Source organism: Aspergillus mulundensis (genome assembly GCF_003369625.1).
Source record: "Aspergillus mulundensis strain DSM 5745 chromosome Unknown scaffold_0, whole genome shotgun sequence".
NCBI lineage: Eukaryota > Fungi > Ascomycota > Eurotiomycetes > Eurotiales > Aspergillaceae > Aspergillus > Aspergillus mulundensis.
The window spans coordinates 500,460-519,022 of record NW_020797888.1 but is presented as its reverse complement, the minus strand read 5'-3'; the positions used below and the strand labels follow the sequence as shown (position 1 = coordinate 519,022).

Here is an 18,563-nt window from a genome sequence, read left to right as displayed (position 1 = left end):
TGTAGAAGCTGATGTTGTGTTGTTACGAGCAGGCGCTTTACAAGAAAACAGGGACTTCAATCGTTTATGACCAACAGGCCACGTTTTCTATTGCAGACACAAAGGATGGCTTTGGCTTTGATCGACACCGAGGGTTGCAGTTGCCGAATGTGAAGTTTCAGCGGGATAGACACTGATACCCAAACATCAACTCAGAGACAACCTGATCCGATGATCAATCACCGGCAGTGGCTCGCCATGCTGTTGGATCTCTTACTATGAGTGGTCCATTGGCCACTAATCTCGTTGGTCACAACTTATACTATACACTGCTTAGATGCAAAAATTGGCCAAAGGGAACTATATTCATAGGCTTCTGCAGTGCGTTCAAAAAGCACTGCACTTCCTATAGTTCTGGTGCACGTCCTCTCTTTTCTCCATGAAGCCATCAACATGTTCAAATAGTGGCTGTCCCGTTGCTTACCAGGTTTTAGTATTATCGCTCTGCTCGTTCTCTTGCTGAGATCGTGCGATGCCATCCCCGGAACATGGAGGGGCCCGACAAGGGACAAGCACGACCTTGAACTCAGTCTGGCGCAGAAACTATTTATTGCGTACACAACTTTGGTGCATCTGAATACTCTGCTCTTCACCGGGCGTCTCTCATGGTCTCTGTCCCACGCTTTCGCTCAAACCTCCAAAATGCTGAAGCGACGAGCAGACCACTCACCAAGTGGTACACTAGAGCCAACGAGCTCTCTTGATGCCTACTTCTCGTCGACACTGGCCAAGAATAGTACTCAGGTCTCCCTTGCAGAGGTTGTAGGCGAAGTAACGCACGCTATCATCATCCCGAACTATAAAGAAGACATCGGAACTCTGCGAGAGACGCTCAACGTCCTTGCTAGTCACCCCCGGGCTCGATCACGATATGAGGTACGGGTCAGCCAGATGGTTGGAGAGTAGAGCTAATTGAATAGGTCTACCTGGCCATGGAAGAAAAGGAAGTCGGGGCCGCTGAAAAGGCCGAGAGACTGGTATCTTTATACAAGAGGTCCTTCGCCCTAGTTCAAGCAACCTTGCACCCACCCGGCCTACCATCCGAGATAGTGGGAAAGAGCTCCAATGTCGCCTTCGCTGCACGTCACATCGGCCAGGTTCATCAAGCCGAACTCGAATCCGGCAGTTGCAACGTGATCATCACCGTGATGGATGGTATGACATACCCATACCTATAATTATGCCATCTAACCCGGCTCTAAACAGCCGACACAAACCTTTGGCAAGACTACTTCACTGAGATCCGCCGTCTTCACTACTTCCACCACAGCACTTCCGAGCAAGCCCTCTACTCTTGTCCCATTATCTTCGACCGCAACTCCAACGACAGTCCTCTCTTGGTCCGCTGCGCCGATCTTCTCTGGAGCTTTGCCGGCCTTTCGACCATGTACCCAGGCTCCAAAGTCTCAATCCCAACGTCCGTCTATTCGCTCTCGCTGACCCTCGCATCCACCGTTGGCGGCTGGGACAGCGACCCGACTTCTATCGGTGAGGACTTGCACATGATGCTCAAGTGCTACTTTAAGACTAATGGCAACCTTGTATCGCGGGTGATCCATGCCCCGGCCAGCCAATGCAATGTCTCCAGCCATATTACAAGACCGGGGCTACGTCGGGATTTGGATACTTGTATCGCGCGGTACCGGCAAGCCCTGCGGCATATGTGGGGAGCCCTGGACTCGGGGTTCGCGGCTAGATACACATTTCGCTCAGCACGATTCAGTTGGCATTGCCTAATTCTCAGATCAAGACATCTGTCCCTCATGCATCTTCTCTGGGAAGCGCATTTCCTTCCTTGTCACTTCACAATCCTCCTTATCTTCTCCATGGTCTTTGGACAAGCGACACTGTATACCTCCACCCCTCTCCCTCCTGCTATAACATACACATTCACCATCACGGCCTGGATACGAGCACTATCTTTCATCTGCATGAACATCTGCATCTCGCTGTACAACCGTTGGTACAAGCTCTGCCTTGAGACGCGCAAACAAGACACCCTGCTCGGCAGCAACCTTGGTCCTTGGTCTGAACCTGAGTTCCGAGAAGGGGGCTTTGGATTCTCAGACCGTGCGCCCTGGTACCGCCTCACATTTCTTCTGGAGCGGGTTGCTTTCCCCATTGCGGGCACCGTGTTTGGGGCCGTCCCAACGATGCATGCCGTGTTTATGCATTTCTGGACGGACCGACTCGTATATCACGTTAGCAAGAAGCCAGCTTTTGGGGCGGTGATGGTTTAGACTCTGTGCGGTGGTGATATGATTTCGCTGCTTATGATGTGCGATGGTCTGGTATTGGCTATGTCTAGAATACAATTAGTTGCCTACTAATTCAATTATGCTACTTGCTAATAATCATCAGCCATGGACATACAGTATTCGATCTTACCTAAGAAACTCATCCAGTCTTATCTTGTTGCCATTTTCACATGAGGCAACGTTATGTAACTGCCTCTACTTCCATTCCTGCTGGATCTTACGATTCGAAGAATGCAACCTTACATTAAGCAAGCCCCTTTGACCAGGCTGCCTCCTTGCATGGTGCTTAGTGGGTAGGGCTGCATTGCACGGAATAACATGGCTGCCTAATATATGCCAGGGGCATCGGGTCTCTCCGGTTTCATCCCTTACTTCGCCCATTTCCTGCTCTGGTAATGAATTGCAGTCGCTTCATGAGTTCTGTAAGATATGAACATTGAATGAAACCAAGTAAATCCTGATTGAAAACATAAGGTACTCAGGTATTCTGTATTAACTTAAGCACATAGCGAACACAGTGCAATGTGGGCTTTAGATCTTCCAGTGAGAAGTCTTATTTCATCTCTTCCCTGATCACACCTCATCCAAGTGTCCTCAAAGGCACTTCCTTTCAGCTCAACCACATCTCTGTCAAGCGCCGGTGACGCCTATAAGGCCCGCCATACCTAGAGCTCAAAGACTCCTTTCAGACCCCGCCAAGCCCAACGGAAACCACCAAACACATTGCACTTCGCCTTGGCCTTCGCCTTGGAATGAGCCTTCGCCATCGTCTCCGAGCTCGAGCCATCGCCATCCGACGACTCTCGATCCCCGTCCAGCTTCTTCCGCTCCTTCTGGCGCTTCGTGATCTCTCGAGTCCGCGCGACGTTTCTTTCCTTTCTCTCCCTGGCCCGGCCGCGCTCCTCGTCCTCGTTCTCGTCCTCGCCATCCCGGGCCAAGCTAATCAACACAGACTCGGACTCAGACAGCCCGGCAATAACACCACTGCCGGAAACGGTGACTTCTCGACGCGAGGCGCAGGTGCGGTACTGTCCCGGTGAAATGTTGTATTCGAAATCGTAGTTCGAGCGGGCGTAGTCAGCGAGGGCGGCGAAGAACATCAAGGCTTCGTCGGAGTCACGGTACTCTGACGCTAGGCGAAGGAGCATGGTGCGCTCTTCAATGATGGTGGTGATAGATATGGTGCTGGTAGATCCTTCCTGGACATTGGACGTGGACCAGTACTCGAGGGTACAGCGGACGGTGATTTCGTATGTGGTGGTGGAAGGCACGGACATGGTTCCTTCTGTTTCTGTCCGAGGCGCTGGGTGAGTTGGACCTCCGAGTTGAGCTTGAGGGGCAAAGAGCGAAAGCTTACTCAGAAAGCACCTGCAAAAAAAGATAGATTTCCTTCTTGGATGCCCTTTTGGCAATGGACGTAAAAGGGAAAGTTTTTGAGGAATGGGGTTTGTGGAGGGGTGGGAGGAGAGCAGAAGACGGAGGGGAGACAGCAGGAAGGTAGTCTTGTGTTGCCCAGCCTTCTACCTAATTCCGCCGGTCCCGGTCATGACTCCGACCTACAAGTGGCCTACAAGTGGCCGAGTAATCCCACCATCTTTTGTCTCTACACTTTGTAGCAATTCCGTGCAACAAATGGACTGTTGCTGTATACTTGCACACAGCTGCACGCTCATTGGCCTGTTGGCGCTAACTTCGGGCGCTAAAAGAGCTTATTTGAGCCGTGTGTGGCACGTGCACGCTAAGCTGGTTCTGGTGTGGCGCTGTGATTCAGTCATGTGGCTCAACATGTGAATAAACCAGCCTCAACAGAGTAATACTCTAATTGTCTATCTTTTGTTAATTGCCACGTCTCGAGTATGTAGAGAGCCGGAAATGGAACGAGTTGTATTATAAAGACTACTGTACATTTGTACTGTACTCCTGATCTTATTCTAGCATAGCGTCATCATTAGGCGATACAAATTCGTGAGAAAGATTCAGATCAGACCCGACATCAGAAAGAAATGCGGCCGTAGCAACCAACCCCTTGCTCATATCAGGAAGAGTATACGGAGACCGAGGGGAATGAACATAAGGCAGAAGCCCCAAGCAGAATCCCGTAAGTGAACAAAAGAAAGTGTCGAATCTTTCCCGCCGAAAACCAAGAATAGATAAGTAAAACGATTTGGGAATCACAATTCGCGTTCGTCTAATGCAATCACTGCACCTGGCTGACAATCTCGCTGGCGCGGGAGAGACTCTCCACCATTTGCTGGCATTCCTTCCGCCGCCGGATGGTGTAGTCGCTTTCCTTGAGGAGATCGTCAAGCTCGGCGTTGCGGTACATGTTCTCGAGCAGCTCCCGCTGCATGCCTTCCTTGGAGAACCTAGGGCTGTTAACCGACGTCTATCGTGAAATCGGAGGCTACATACTGCACAAGGGTGTACATGATGGCCTTGGGGACCATGTCGATCATCGTGCGCTTCACGATGTTGAAGTACGAAGTAATAAGGAGCTCTGGGTGATATTAGCATTGTTCCATTCTCTAGTATAATATAGGGCAACCTACTAATGACTTCGACTTCGGTGCTCTCACGCTCAGAAAGAGCCGCGGACGCCTTCAGGTTGGGCGGTGGAGCCTCCATGGCGGCCATCTTCTTCTTGTTCTTCGACGCCCAGAAGCTGCCAAAGAACCCGCCTGAAGTGTTGGCATCCGCCGGGGTGATCGCCTCAACTGAAGGACTGTTTGCGCGGGGAGGCAGAGGCTTGCCTGTCTTCGGGTCAACCTGGGTCGGCTTGCCAGCGGCATGGCGCTCGTTGACAATAGCCATGGCCTATGCCGTTGTTAGCTGAGAGCCGAGGTATAAATTTGAAGGACTTACGCGGTGGCCGTTAAGGAAGTCAGGATGGGCGGTGTTGATGTAGGTAGATTCCATGGCAATAAGATCGCGAACCAGCTTGTTTGTGGGTTCCATGGACTTCTTGAAGAACGCGATAACGACGGCGTGGAACTTCTCCTTAAGCATCGGGTACCGTCGGAAGAGCTGCTTGTTCAGAAGCTGTCCGAGGATGCGGACGAGCTCATCGTAGACCAAAGAGATACACTTCAGACTGGGATCCTCCAGTCGGGTGATCTGTTGCTTGACGATAAGTTCAAAGGCGGTGGTTCCGATGAAAAGAGCGGGCGATGAACCAGACGAGTTGAACAAGATGGTTCGAATGTCAATGTCCTTCACTTGGTCGAACGGGTCGACCGCCTTGATACCGTTAGAGTAAAGCTCGTGGAACACGAAACTGATACGGGCACCGCCAGACAATTCAATGCTGGAAAGCTCCTGGTTATTACCCTCCAGAACTGTCCGGTACTCGTTGCTGAATTCTGTGATGATGTTGAGGATAATGTTGGCGCTGTTGCCGAGCATCGAGTCGCCGAGCTGAGACAGTTCAGCCGAGTATTTCTGCAGTGAGGACGAGATACGAGATTTGATATCGGGAAGCGTTTGCTTGATGTGCATCATAAGGATCTACTGAGGTTAGTATGAAACTCGGGACGGTGCAAAAGATAGCTTACCAAATTGAGCTTCCTGGCAAGGTACGGTGTTCCGCAGTAAGAAGCCTTGTTTCGGTATGCCTTGTGGCCCTCAAAGAAGTTCTTCTCGTGCTCCAAGGCGTAGGAGATAGGCCGCTTGTTCTCGATATCGCGCTGTCCACGGTTGACCACAGGAACGTAACCAAGACGCAGAGGAATAATCCTGCCAGCAAGAATATCCACCACGTCCGTACCCTCGTCCATCAGATCGACCTTGGTCAACACACCGATGGTGCGCTGGCCCTCCGGGTCCACCTCCCGTGCAAGCTTCAACCCGTCCGAGTTCGCAAGATCCTGGTTGGCAGCAGTTACGGCTAGAACGATAGCGTTGGGCTTGCTGATGTACTTCAAAACCATGTCCCGGATCTGCTTCTCGATGTCCTTCGGCTGGTCGCCCACCGGCACCTTGGTCAAACCGGGCAGATCGACGAGTGTCAGGGTAAGGACGTTCGGAGAGTAGATTCGCAGGTTGATAGGGGCGGCGGAGATACCGGCGTTGCGGCCGACCTTGGTTTCGGTTTCGCGGACAATCTCATCACGGATCTTGTTGAAGTCGTAGAACTTTTGCCCAGGAATGTGCAGGAACTCGCCATACTCGTCGAGGTTTGCTTCCGTATCCGTCGTCTCGAGCTTATCGTCCTTGACACCGTTCGCTTGTGATGGCTTGTTGATGAGCTGCAGGATAAGGGGTCTCCGAGTGACGATTCCAGAACCACGGGGCAGGCTGTACGAGAGCTCCGTTAGCGACGCGCGGCCCAGCCTGCAGTTGATGTCAGATGGCCGCCACTTACAAATCCCGGCCAACGATGTTCTCTAGCACTGAACTCTTTCCGCTGGACTGCGATCCGACAACTGCAATCTGAGGCAAATCGATGGGGTTTTGCACCTAGCAGCGGGTCAACAAGCGGTGTCGGGGAGAGGGGTCGCCGTAGGGAGACCGAGGTATAGGGCGAGGAACTTACTCCGACCGTTGAAAAGACATCTTGGAGCTTGTTCACCAGCGAAATCAAGGTAGGATCATTGACGTTTATCCTGTTGTCGCAACGCAATCGGTCAGCTAAGCTCGGGGGTCAAGCACGAGGGGTGAGGGTCACGCACGAGTAGCCGGATGTTGGGCTTGCCATGCTGGCAACAGTGGAATAACAAGTTTCGCTTCAGACTAAGAAAACCAAGAAAAGAAGAGAGATTATGGGTCATATAAAGGAGGCGAGAGGAAACTGAATGTGGTGGAAGTGAGGGAGGCGGGATGGCAAGCGGCCAAGTTTCCAGCCGAGTCGAATCCAGAGGCAGCAGGGCACAGGCGGTGCGTGGCCTTTGCATTCGGCTGTGTTCGTAATCTCGCCGCCAGCCACCCGCGAGATCATGCGAAACCTCTAATATTGATACCTAATCTATGAAATATCATCTTTAGGTAACTATTTATTTTAAGACACTATCTCTATAGGTCCGTTAGCTGTGAAAGGACCCTGAGTAATATGTAGTATGGCAAAAGGGATAACTACAGAAAGCTGCTATGCTACAAGCTCTCGACTATAAACAAAATAAACATCATTCAGGTATAATAGCAATGTACGCTGGCTCTCTACTCATCCGACACGGAGGCAAACCGCTCCGACATTGTCTGCAAAATCTTCTCGTACTGTTGAGAGTTAGTGGGGTTCCAATAATCATTCGAGTAGTTCTTACCTTCGAGGAGACTTCCTCCTGGTTATCCGGTACTTCGAACTTCATGTTTCGCAGGGAGGTTTGGATGTCGGTCGTAGCATCGCGGACCTTGGGCCAACTCTGGCCTTGAGCGATCGCCTTCTGTGCTTCATCGTGGTAGCCCATGAAGGCCTTCATCATGTATTCTGTCTTCCAGAGAGGGCAGAACTGGTCGTAATCACTGTATCCGTTTTGCTGGAGGAAGTCGTCCTTCACCATTGCAGCCACATCCAATGTGATCTTGTCGGAGTCGCCAAGCGCAGCCTTTCCGACCAACTGGACGACCTGGTCAAGGTCCTCGGACTTGGTGAGGAGCTCTCGGACCTGTTCACGGAGACGGGGGAACTCGGGGTGGTGCTTCTCGTAGTAGCGGTCGAGCACTGGCGTGTACTTGCTGTAGGAAATGCCCGTGTTGATTGAGGGGAAGTGCTTTCGCTGCGCCAATTTCTTGTCCAGACCCCAGAAGACCTGGACGATACTCATTGTACTGGTAGTGACAGGGTCTGAGAAATCACCACCAGGGGGACTGACGGCGGCGACAATACTGACACTTCCCTCTCGCTCGGGGCTTCCCAGAGCGGTACTCTTACCGGCACGCTCGTAGAAAGAGGCAAGCTTGGCACCAAGGTACGCGGGGAAACCCTGGTCAGCGGGCATCTCTCCAAGACGACCGGAAAGTTCACGGAGAGCCTCGGCCCACCGGGAACTAGAGTCGGCCATCATAGCCACGTTCTTTCCCTGATCACGGAAGTACTCCGCAATGGTGATACCGGTGTAAATGGAAGCTTCACGGGCAGCGACGGGCATGTTGGAAGTGTTGGCAATCAAACATGTACGCTTCATGATAGGCTCTTTGCGGCCACCAATATCGATGCTTAGCTGCAGGCACATTAGTACAGTAACAACCGGCGATATTCACTAAGCCATACCTCGGGGAAGTCCATCAACACTTCAGCCATCTCATTACCACGCTCACCACATCCGACGTAGACAATGACATCACTGTTGGAGAATTTGGACACACTTTGGGAGATGACAGTCTTGCCGCATCCGAAGGCACCGGGAATACAGACGGTACCACCCAACACACTAGGGAAGAGAGAGTCAAGCACTCGCTGACCGACAATGAAGGGCGAGTCGGCAGACTGCTTCTCGTTGACCGGCCGGGGTACACGAACGGGCCAGGTGTGCATCATTCCGTGTGTTGTCTTGACTCCATTAAACTCAATCTCCAGCAGTTGTTCCTCGACGGTGTAGCTGCCGGCTTCAGCTATCCGTGTGATCGTACCTCGTGCGCGGGGAGGAAGGAGAATTTTGTGGTCGTTCAACAAGCTGTTCTCGAAAACGGTACCCCAGATATCACCGCCTGTGATGTGATCGCCGACCTTGTATTTGCCGGGCTTGAAGTCCCACTTCCTCTTGCGATCCAGCGCATTGACCTTAATACCACGGGGAATGTAAATACCGCCCGACTCGTCGGAGATGGCTTTGAGGGGACGTTGGATACCGTCGTAGATCGTTTCCATCAAACCGGGTCCGAGCTCGACGGAGAGGGGCTTGCCGGTTCGCATAACAGGATCGCCGACCGTTAATCCAGCTGAGCAACGGGATAATTAGATACTGGTTGTATTGCTTTGGGCGGGGGCGGTACCTGTTTCCTCGTAAACCTGAATAGTGGCCTTATCCTGATCGATACGAATAACCTCTCCGACAAGCTGATCATGACCGACTCGGCACTAGATTCGCAGATGGTAAGCGAGAAAGCCGATACAACAGCCCTGCCTGTGATGACAGAGCTTGGGAGATAGCTCGAAGAAGTAGGGCTCGACGCAGGTAACTCACCAGCTCGTACATGGCACATCCAATCATGTTCTCGGCGACCACGACGGGACCGGAGACGGAGAAGACAGCACCGAGCTGGGCATCTTCAGAGCTCGAGGAGCCCTTTCCAGAGGGGGCCATGGTATGAGAAGTCGGAGTTTGGATGGAGGAGGTGGACGAAAAGAGGGGCTGCGGGATGGAGGAGTGGTTGCTCGAGCTGATGCTGTCACTGCAGGTGGAGGACGGAGTGGTGGGCGAGACGGGGAGCGGTGGCAGGTCGTCCGGTCTGGGCGGTGATGGCGGGTCTGGAGTCTGAGCTGCAACACCACGGTTGGCTATGAGATCCAGCAACGATGGACGGGACTTCAGTCGGCGGACGCCCAATCCCAACATTCGCTTCTAGAATTAGTTGTTCTCGACGGGACATTGAAGCGAGCTAGGATATCGTGGCTGAAATTGCTTAGTTAGGCTCACGGCGCTGAGTAAGTTCCGAGGCTTTGTGATGCTAAAGGCTCTAAAGACTCGGCATTTGCATCTTACCGGAGCAGGCAAGCCCAGATTGTGTCTTCGAAAAATAAGCCCTGGAGGAGCTAGTGGAGGTTCATTTACAGCCTCAAGGTGGCTATGCCGTCATACAACCGTTGACTACAACTTCACGGATAGGGGCCCATTGGCGACCAGCTTAGTTTGTCCACCCGTGAGATATCAACATCTCCAGACTAATCTGCTTGTGGCTCAGTACGGCAGCTGGTGGAGCTGTGCATCTGGCCTCATAACACGTCCAGAGTCATATAAACATAGGTGCCACTTCTGGTGATGACTCGCACAGCATTGGAAGCGTCATGTGTCTTCCGCCATGATCCTCACTAATGCTACCGATAAAACCAGCGATCCCCGCACTTTATATACTATGGTGTTATTGATATATCATGGTGCTATTGTTCAAGAGGCCGTTCAATGTGACAGCAGGTTCTCACATGCCTAGAATGCTTGACTAAACTTCCTCGATCCGTGGATTGGAGGCCGAGAGGCGGCCTTTGCCTCTCTAGGAATGGGCTTCCACATGGGACAACATCGAGGATGCAGAAATGCTAGAGATCCATCAGAGTTCTGAACAACGCCCAGAGGACAGATGATCATATGCTTTGTCGCTCGGATCGTTATGGTATATCATATGGCCTGTTGCCCATCGGCATTCGAGTGCTGTTCTGCTCTCTTTTTGCCGTCTGCTGCCCTGAAAACCAGGCCAAAATGACCCGCCGAGACATCCATACTCACTGGGATTTGTCGTTCGAATGGACGCATCTCCATCGCACGGCCGAGCAGCTGCGGCCAATGATGTTCACCTACGACAAGTTGGCGGATGATTGCGTTGCAAAGCTGAACGAGCTCTCGCCTCCGGAGAAATATCGTCCAAAGGCTGGGGAGCCAGCAACAAAGGCACCTAAACGAGATTTACTGTCGCTACTCGAGAAGCATGCAAAGGATGATTCTAAGCTCCAAGAGCTATGGATCGAGGTCAACACCGTCCCCGACTGGGTCGCCTGGGATCAGATCAAAAGAGGGCAGGAGGTTTTCTTTCGGTACGGGATGGCCATAATGAATGTGGTACGCATAGCCATCAATCATATAGGTACTCCGCTGATGTTTTTAGCTTAGCTTCCAGAGCCTATTAGGCGGGATGTGGGTGCTCCGGCCGGCTTGAATCAAGGAAAGTTGGATACTGATCAGCGTATAGGGGTGCAAGTCGAGTCGTTGAGACCTTGTCTAGGACCGGAGGGTTCTCTGCAGAAGTTGTCCGCCGGAGACTCTTAGAGACCCTCCAGCATATCCTCCAGGTGTCCCTGTCCGTGGACTCTATGAAACCCGGCGGAGCTGGTCACCAGTCCTCGGTTAGAGTGAGGCTTCTACACTCCTCTGTCCGGACTAGGATCCTTAGTCTCATCGAAGAGAAGCCCGACTACTATGACCTCGAAGCTTTTGGTATCCCTATCAGCGATCTCGATTGCATCGGGACTATCAACACGTTCTCGACTAGTGTCGTCTGGATTGGTCTTCCTCGCCAGGGTATCTACCTCCGGGAAAGAGAGATTGAGGATTACATAGCCCTTTGGAGACTCGTGGCGTATTACATGGGCACTCCACACGAGATCTTTGCAGACAAGCCCACTGCCAGAGCCTTCATGGAGTCGATGCTGGAGTTTGAAGTCGACCCTAAGCCTATCGGGCAAGTGTTGGCGAAGAATATTGTCATCGGCCTTGAGAATACAGCCCCTAGCTTTGCGTCGAAGGAGTTCATGGAGGCCATGGCCAGGCATCTCAACGGGGATAAACTCGCCGATCGCCTTGAAATCCCGAAGACAAGCCTTTATTACCAGACGCTCATCTACGGCTACTGCTATTTTGTGATGATGATAGCTTATTCGAACAGGGTCTTCCCGCTCTTTGATCAAGCATGGATTGCAGTTAGTCCATCCTTACCTTCCCCTTTCTTCAGTCATTGACCAATGCAGTTCCGGCGAAGAATGTACTACTCAATCATCACGGATAAGGAGCACGGTCTCGGCGGCGAAACGGTCTTCGACTTCAAGTACGTCCCCTGGTTTACGCGCACCACGAAGCTAGGAACGCGCAAGGAGAGAAGAGTGTCAAAGCCGGGCATTGAGACCTTCGCGCAGTTGGGTGTTCTTGCTTTCTGTACTTCAGCGGCGACTGTGGTTTACGGAGCCGTGGCCGGCTTACGTTTGTTCCTTACGGAGTATTCATAGCCAAGCCTAGAGGTATCCTTCGCTTTGAAGTAGCTAAGTCTGCCTTCTAATTATATTTCGCTTTTCTAGTTAAGTCAGTCAGGAACAAGCCCTTGGCTGAAGTCACTAGTGCAGATATCAAGTTGTCAGTCCTTTGGGTGGATCTAGACCAAGACCCTCGCCATCATGACGACATACAACACGACCCCCAGTCTCGGCACCAAACATTCAAATCTAGCTCGCGTGTCTCTTTTCCTACTCAAGTCAATACGCGGATAAATAAAAAAGTGGATTTCGAAAATGGCCCAAGGAAGTCTTCTCACCTCATTCCTCGGCGCCCTGCAAGCCTGTGTCTCTGTCCTCCTGACCCTAGCATACGGCGCTGCAGCCCGCAAATTCGGCCTCATCCAGCGCTCTTCTATTCACGATGTATCCAGCCTGGGTATGAAAGTCCTCCTACCTGCGCTGATTCTAGTCCATCTGGGCGAGCAGTTGCAGCTGGACAATGTGTTGAATTATGTTCCCGTTCTCGGTAATAAACCCCCTTATACCTTTCCGAATATTCTGTTGGAAATGGTTGTTAACGAGTGCTAGTTTGGTCAATAACATATACAACCTTCTCGATTCTTCTGGCGCGGTTGGCGTCGAAGTTCCTCAGACTACCTGACTGGGTGACCCCCACCTCGGCGTTCAACAACACGACGTCCTTGCCGCTACTCCTCTTGCAATCGCTGGAGGGCGTCGGAAGCCTCAAGATGATTGTCCCAGAAGGCGAGTCGGTGTCTGATGCTGTGGCCAGAGCACAGAGCTACTTCTTGCTTTGCGGCGTCATCAGCAAGACGATTGGATATGTTGTTGGGCCGACGATGCTCATCAGTGAGAAACCCGGCAACGATAACCGAATATGCGGACATGGCGATGAGCACGAGCAGTACGATTACTCGGACCCCTACACCGGTACAGCAGACGAAGAAAGCCCACTCCTCAACAACCGGCAAAGCGCAAACCACGAAGGGAAGATCAAGCGCTGGACCAAGAAAGCCTTCGTTGATCTTCCTAAATGTCTCAAGCATAAGACCCTCAAGAACGATACGCCCGTGGCTGATATCGCGATTTTCTGTACGATTATCGGCGGTGTCCTTGGTCTTGTCCCGCAGTTGCATAAGGCGTTCTTCAATAGTTATGAGGATGGAGGAATCTTCAATGCGTGGTTGACTTCGAGTGTCAAGAATATCGGCAAACTTTTTACGACGCTGCAGATCTTCATTGTTGGGTGTGAGCTCGGGGTTAGTTTTGAGAAAATGAAGAAGGATTCCCATGATGGCGATGACGACGATGACAGTGATGGGAGTGGAGGTTCAAGCAGTAACCCCGGTTGGAAGGCGATTTTGACGATCTTTATGATCAGGCTTGTGGTTTGGCCTGCGTGAGTATTCCTGCCTGATATTGTTGGTTGGGATATGTGCTAATCATCTATCTGCGGGGAGCAGCCTCAGTATCTCCATCATATACGGCCTCGCGAAGAAAACCTCTGTGCTGAGATCAGACCCTATCCTCTGGTTCAGTATGATGCTTATGCCCGCCGGCCCTCCGGCATTGGTTATCCAGGGACTTGCGGAGCTGGCAAAGGCGTCAGAGACGAAGAAGATGACTATTGCGAAGACGTTGACGGTATGTCATCTACTATGATCCCTGGGTTGAAATATTGAACTATGACGGCGCTGACCTTCCAATGGCAGATTATGTACATTCTTTCGCCTTGTATCTCGTTTACAATCACCGGGGCGTTGAAGGCGTGCCAGGCTGTGGTAGATGCCAAGTGGGCTTGATTGATCATTGGATTCACTTTACTTGGTCTTGGGGTACTTGGTTACTGAGTTCCAAGATAGAATTGAAGAGAAGTAACTCGTTCATGACATTCTCTTAACACTTAACATTGAACAAACAAGCTACACATTCCACATAGTATCCGAGATCATATCCGAGAAATCATCGCCCGTCTCATCGTCGTCTGAGAAACATCTCATGGTAATATCGCCGAAGGCAAGGTATTTCTTGGAATGCTATTTACTTCTGTAACAGAACAGTTAGCACTCTTCCAACCGAGATGTCGAATATAGAAGGGATGTACACACTCCGCACTCCTTGCATTGGCAGTCCTGACCGCAAGTACAGGTGTTGGGTCCGCTGCAGCCGCAGGTGTTTCCAGTTCCACAACCACAGCCAGCCATTTCGATTTCGTAGAGGTAGATTTAAAGAGTTCTGATGTTAAGTGTGGATATGGTAGGTTTCAGTGCCACGGATGCAAATATGGAGATCAGATTGCGTGCCCAGATGAAGCTGGGGGGCGAGCATTTATAGCTCCGGGGCTCTGTGGTAAGTGGGGGAGCTGGATCATTATGAGGTCAGGAGGATCACGGTTTACGGCGTTCCACGGTACGGCCGCTCATGCTATCGTGCTTATGGCATCGAATCCCATAGGCGGTTGACGAAGAACCTGGACCGCAGCTGTAACACTATGACGGCACTCGTGTTACGAGAAGCTTCGTCCGGTCGATAAGAATCATAGGATAGGATGGGATTTGAAACCTGGGGTTCAGACGAAATGCGGATGATGCCTTGCCTCGCCTCGCCTTGCCCTGTTCGTATAGAAAATCCTTATCAGCTGTCAGTTTGGCAAAGGGACCCCGCGGAGTAGATCTGAAGGTCTTATGGGCACCGCATCCTTGTAAGAGCTTAGGAGGTTCAATTTTTGACAATACCGATGACTGTTCAAGAGCCAATAATATCGGTGAACAGGCAGACATGGTCATGCCCTCGACATCCCTTGAATATCCGGCCTCTAACAGCTTCCGATGGCGTCAGGATGTCCTTGCTTTGGTATGGATGACGCCCCAATCAGTCAGCTGGATTGCAGCCCCAGGGTTCCTGGTTCAGACGATACCAGTCGAGACCAAGCTGATATCGAGTCTGCTGCGTTGTTCTGGGCCTGCTTTGTTGTAGGCGAGCTGGAACATGGAACACATAGTGATTTGGCAAGGATTTTGTCTCAAAGCCTGATGAGATTAGGCTCTATAGTCAACAATAGCTTCCAGATTGGACATAGTGGTGTTTTTTGGTTGAAACGAGGGTTGCAGGTTATATATTGCTGTAACGGCGAGTTGAAGCCATACCGGTAAAAGTTGGGGGAAAGGGACAGAGCAAATGGCCGGACAATGCTGTTAAAATAGCATTTCTAAAGATCAACTTGAGGACCTTGATCGCTTGAACCTCCATAGTAATTCGGCGACATCGTGGCTCAAGGCATTACCGACGAGTGACGGGGCCCCACGGAGAATAGTTCTGTCCATCCGAATGCTTCAACCTCATCTCTCTTTCTACGCTTCTACCTGGAGCTTTCTCTCACCCTTCCACCAAATACAGCTCCTGTTCATAATATTCTCGCAGTTGACATTTGCCTTTCAAGTTCCAAGTCCGAGTTTGCGTTTCGTCTTTCACCTAATCGTACTCTCACACCCCGTCTTCTTGTCTTGTCCGGTGGAGCTTGGCGCCTTCCCCAGCGTTTAAGCCCGATAAGACCTCGCTCACTCCACCCGATCGAGGTCTCCCCTCGCACCTCTCAGCTGGCATCTCTCAAAGCTTCATCGCCGCATCTCGCTGCAAATACTGAGCATTTTACCTCAGAGGTAAGGTTTGAAGGGCTCCTGATCTGGATCGAGCTCAGGGAAGGGTACTGAGCTGCCACGGGCATCAGGACCCACCACTGATATAGCTCTGCTCTCCTGGTTCTTCTACAAGAGCCGGGCGGAAAGGGCAGATTGGAAATATTCGATCTGGCAGACGCCCCTCCTTTATATACGCCCTCGTCCGCGGCCCCCGACCTCCCCAACGCTTCCATCCCATCCGATTCCCTCCCTTCCCGCCCGAGCGCCGGCTCCTCCGATAGCATCCCCCCCCAACCGCAGCGAGATACTGTCAGCAGCCACCGTCTGTCCGGCACCGCCGAGCGTTTAACCTCCAATAACCGTCGCCGTCGTTTGAGCTCATCTGATACGCTTGATTCTTATACCTACGGGACAGGAGGTCGTGCGGGAGGTCACACGGCGGCAAGCGAAGTTAGTCCTCAGGAACAAACAACAAATCAGTTTGGCGCCTCATCAGAGGGCCATCCTCCTTTGCCCAAGCGCAGGCGCCTGGCGAACATGCGACCAGATGGAATATCGAGTACGAACAACTTCTCCCAATTGTCCAAGGGCGGGGCCGCCTCGCCCGCTCAGAAGGCGGCCCTATCTCGAGCTCTAAATGGTCAAGCATCGTATTCTAGTTCAAATGGAGATATGAAGACGGACGGACTCCAAAAGCCATCGAAAACCTCCTCATATTTCAACCATGACCGTGAAGAGGTCACTAGGATACTCATCCAGAGTCTCTATGAGCTTGGCTATAGCAATTCGGCAGATCTATTGAGCAAGGAGAGCGGCTACCAACTTGAGAGTCCAGCGGTTGCTATCTTCAGAAATGCAGTTCTCGAGGGACGATGGGCCGAGGCTGAACGGATATTGGTACAATCATTTCAGGGACACGTCGAGGACGAGACGACGAGCAAAGAGAAGCTGGCCTTGGTTGACAACGCGGAAAAGAGCGAAATGCTGTTCTATCTCCGGCAACAAAAGTTCCTTGAGTTACTGGATGCTCGGGATCTCGGGGCGGCCTTGATGGTGCTTCGCTATGAACTTACGCCTTTGAACTACGACGTCGGACGCCTCCACGCTCTTTCTAGGTATGGGACTTGGCTTTTTACTGCTTCCGTTCACTAATAATTTACTAGTCTGCTCATGTGTCCTCCGGAGCATCTACATGACCAGGCCAGCTGGGACGGTCCCGTTGGCTTCTCTAGAGAGCGACTGCTATCCGAGCTATCAAGTGAGTCAAATTGCCTAATGTCAAATCATTCTAGACTAACCAAAGCAGAATCCATATCTCCATCCGTGATGATACCTGACAACCGACTTGCAACGTTATTAGATCATGTGAAACAGAACCAGATAAATCAGTGCTTATATCATAATACGGCGCAGTCTCCATCCCTTTATTCGGATCACATGTGCGACCGGGATGACTTTCCCCTCGGCACGAAACTCGAGCTCAATAAGCACACCGATGAGGTTTGGCACTGCCAATTTTCTCACGACGGCACAAAATTAGTCACGGCAGGCAAAGACAAAAAAGTTTTCATCTACGACACAAGTACATTCTCTGTACTACTTACGCTGGGAGAACATAAGGAGGGCGTCGCCCATGCCGTGTGGAGTCCAGACGATACCAAGTTGATCACCTGTTCTCGTGATTCTACAGCTCGTGTCTGGAGCACAGAGGTAAGCTTTGACTTGCATGTGTTCGCTTTCTCGAAACTAACCGAAACAGACTGGGAGATGCATCCTCACCATCAACAGCCACCAAGAGCCGGTGACCGCAGCTGTTTGGGCCCCTGACGGTGAATCGTTCGTGACAGCTTCTCTGGACGTGACCTCTCAGCTGTGCCATTGGAACATCCGGGGCCAACCCAAGTATATGTGGCATGGCGGTTTCCGCGTTTACGACTGTGCCATTACCCCCGACGGCCGGCGTCTAATTGCTGTGGACGTCGAAAAGAAGATCCGCGTCTACAACTTCCATACCCACGAGGAGGAATATATTCTCCCGTTGAAAAGCAGGGCGACTTCCGTTGTTGTCAGCAGAGACTCGCGCCACATGCTGGTAAATCTGACCGAATGTCAAATTCAACTGATCGACATCGAGACGAGTGAGGTTATCCGCCGCTTCCAAGGCCAGAAGCAGAGCGAATTCGTCATCCGGAGTACATTCGGAGGTGCTGCAGAGAACTTCGTCGTCAGTGGCAGTGAAGGTATGATATCTTCCTCGTCAGTTCTTCGCCCGGTTTGCTAACTCAAGAAGATTCTCGTATCTATGTATGGCATAAGGAGAACGGCACATTAGTTGAGACTCTTGAAGGACATATCGATGGGTGTGTAAATGCGATTTCATGGAACCCTGCCGATCCAGGCATGTTCGCATCAGCAGGTGATGACCACTTGGTTAAGATGTGAGTCTCATCGCCAAAGAAATACATACATCCCGTACTGATCTCGTACTAGTTGGACTCGAGAGCGCGATGCACATCCCAACAGTACGCCAGGGAAACGACGAACGGTGTCTGGAAACGGCTATGCTCGAACAAGTGCGTTGCGGTCAACATCAAGCTTTTGAATTCGTCTCTTCACATGCATACGCCCGCTAAACGTGTGATCGTCGCCGTCTATGTCCATCATTCTACGTTTTTCACGCTCTCCACCTCCTGCATATACAACCCATTCCCCACGTGTCCATGTTCCATGTTTTATTCTATACAGGTCGCAGGCGCCAAC

At 51.5% G+C, this 18,563-nt stretch overlaps 6 protein-coding genes across 6 annotated transcripts; 3 read left to right on the top strand and 3 right to left on the bottom strand.

The window, feature by feature from the left end:
- Positions 1 to 681: 681 nt before the first annotated feature.
- DSM5745_00152 (glycosyltransferase family 2 protein) lies at positions 682 to 2,279 on the top strand (the record flags this gene model as incomplete). Its single annotated transcript, XM_026742168.1, has 3 exons — positions 682 to 915; positions 960 to 1,194; positions 1,246 to 2,279. The coding sequence occupies 3 exons, from the start codon at positions 682 to 684 to the stop codon at positions 2,277 to 2,279; spliced, it is 1,503 nt and encodes a 500-aa protein (XP_026608013.1).
- Positions 2,280 to 2,962: 683 nt separating this feature from the next.
- On the bottom strand, positions 2,963 to 3,574 carry DSM5745_00151 (uncharacterized protein; the record flags this gene model as incomplete). The annotated part of the gene is made up of 1 exon (XM_026742167.1): positions 2,963 to 3,574. One exon carries the CDS (start codon positions 3,572 to 3,574, stop codon positions 2,963 to 2,965), a length of 612 nt encoding a protein of 203 aa, XP_026608012.1.
- Positions 3,575 to 4,494: 920 nt separating this feature from the next.
- DSM5745_00150 (dynamin-like GTPase vpsA) lies at positions 4,495 to 6,990 on the bottom strand (the record flags this gene model as incomplete). Its single annotated transcript, XM_026742166.1, has 8 exons — positions 4,495 to 4,663; positions 4,710 to 4,794; positions 4,847 to 5,111; positions 5,160 to 5,801; positions 5,849 to 6,626; positions 6,658 to 6,752; positions 6,829 to 6,898; positions 6,965 to 6,990. The coding sequence occupies 8 exons, from the start codon at positions 6,988 to 6,990 to the stop codon at positions 4,495 to 4,497; spliced, it is 2,130 nt and encodes a 709-aa protein (XP_026608011.1).
- A 458-nt stretch (positions 6,991 to 7,448) lies between these two features.
- Positions 7,449 to 9,532, bottom strand: DSM5745_00149 (H(+)-transporting V1 sector ATPase subunit A; the record flags this gene model as incomplete). The annotated part of the gene is made up of 5 exons (XM_026742165.1): positions 7,449 to 7,505; positions 7,553 to 8,449; positions 8,500 to 9,167; positions 9,222 to 9,306; positions 9,413 to 9,532. The coding sequence occupies 5 exons, from the start codon at positions 9,530 to 9,532 to the stop codon at positions 7,449 to 7,451; spliced, it is 1,827 nt and encodes a 608-aa protein (XP_026608010.1).
- A 1,110-nt stretch (positions 9,533 to 10,642) lies between these two features.
- DSM5745_00148 (oxygenase MpaB family protein) lies at positions 10,643 to 12,169 on the top strand (the record flags this gene model as incomplete). The annotated part of the gene is made up of 5 exons (XM_026742164.1): positions 10,643 to 10,999; positions 11,046 to 11,074; positions 11,130 to 11,856; positions 11,905 to 12,088; positions 12,165 to 12,169. 5 exons carry the CDS (start codon positions 10,643 to 10,645, stop codon positions 12,167 to 12,169), a joined length of 1,302 nt encoding a protein of 433 aa, XP_026608009.1.
- Positions 12,170 to 12,438: 269 nt separating this feature from the next.
- On the top strand, positions 12,439 to 18,405 carry DSM5745_00147 (uncharacterized protein; the record flags this gene model as incomplete). Its single annotated transcript, XM_026742163.1, has 12 exons — positions 12,439 to 12,670; positions 12,733 to 13,564; positions 13,629 to 13,809; positions 14,259 to 14,514; positions 14,804 to 15,018; positions 15,534 to 15,829; positions 15,911 to 16,918; positions 16,967 to 17,061; positions 17,110 to 17,513; positions 17,563 to 18,043; positions 18,094 to 18,241; positions 18,294 to 18,405. 12 exons carry the CDS (start codon positions 12,439 to 12,441, stop codon positions 18,403 to 18,405), a joined length of 4,260 nt encoding a protein of 1,419 aa, XP_026608008.1.
- Positions 18,406 to 18,563: the final 158 nt, after the last annotated feature.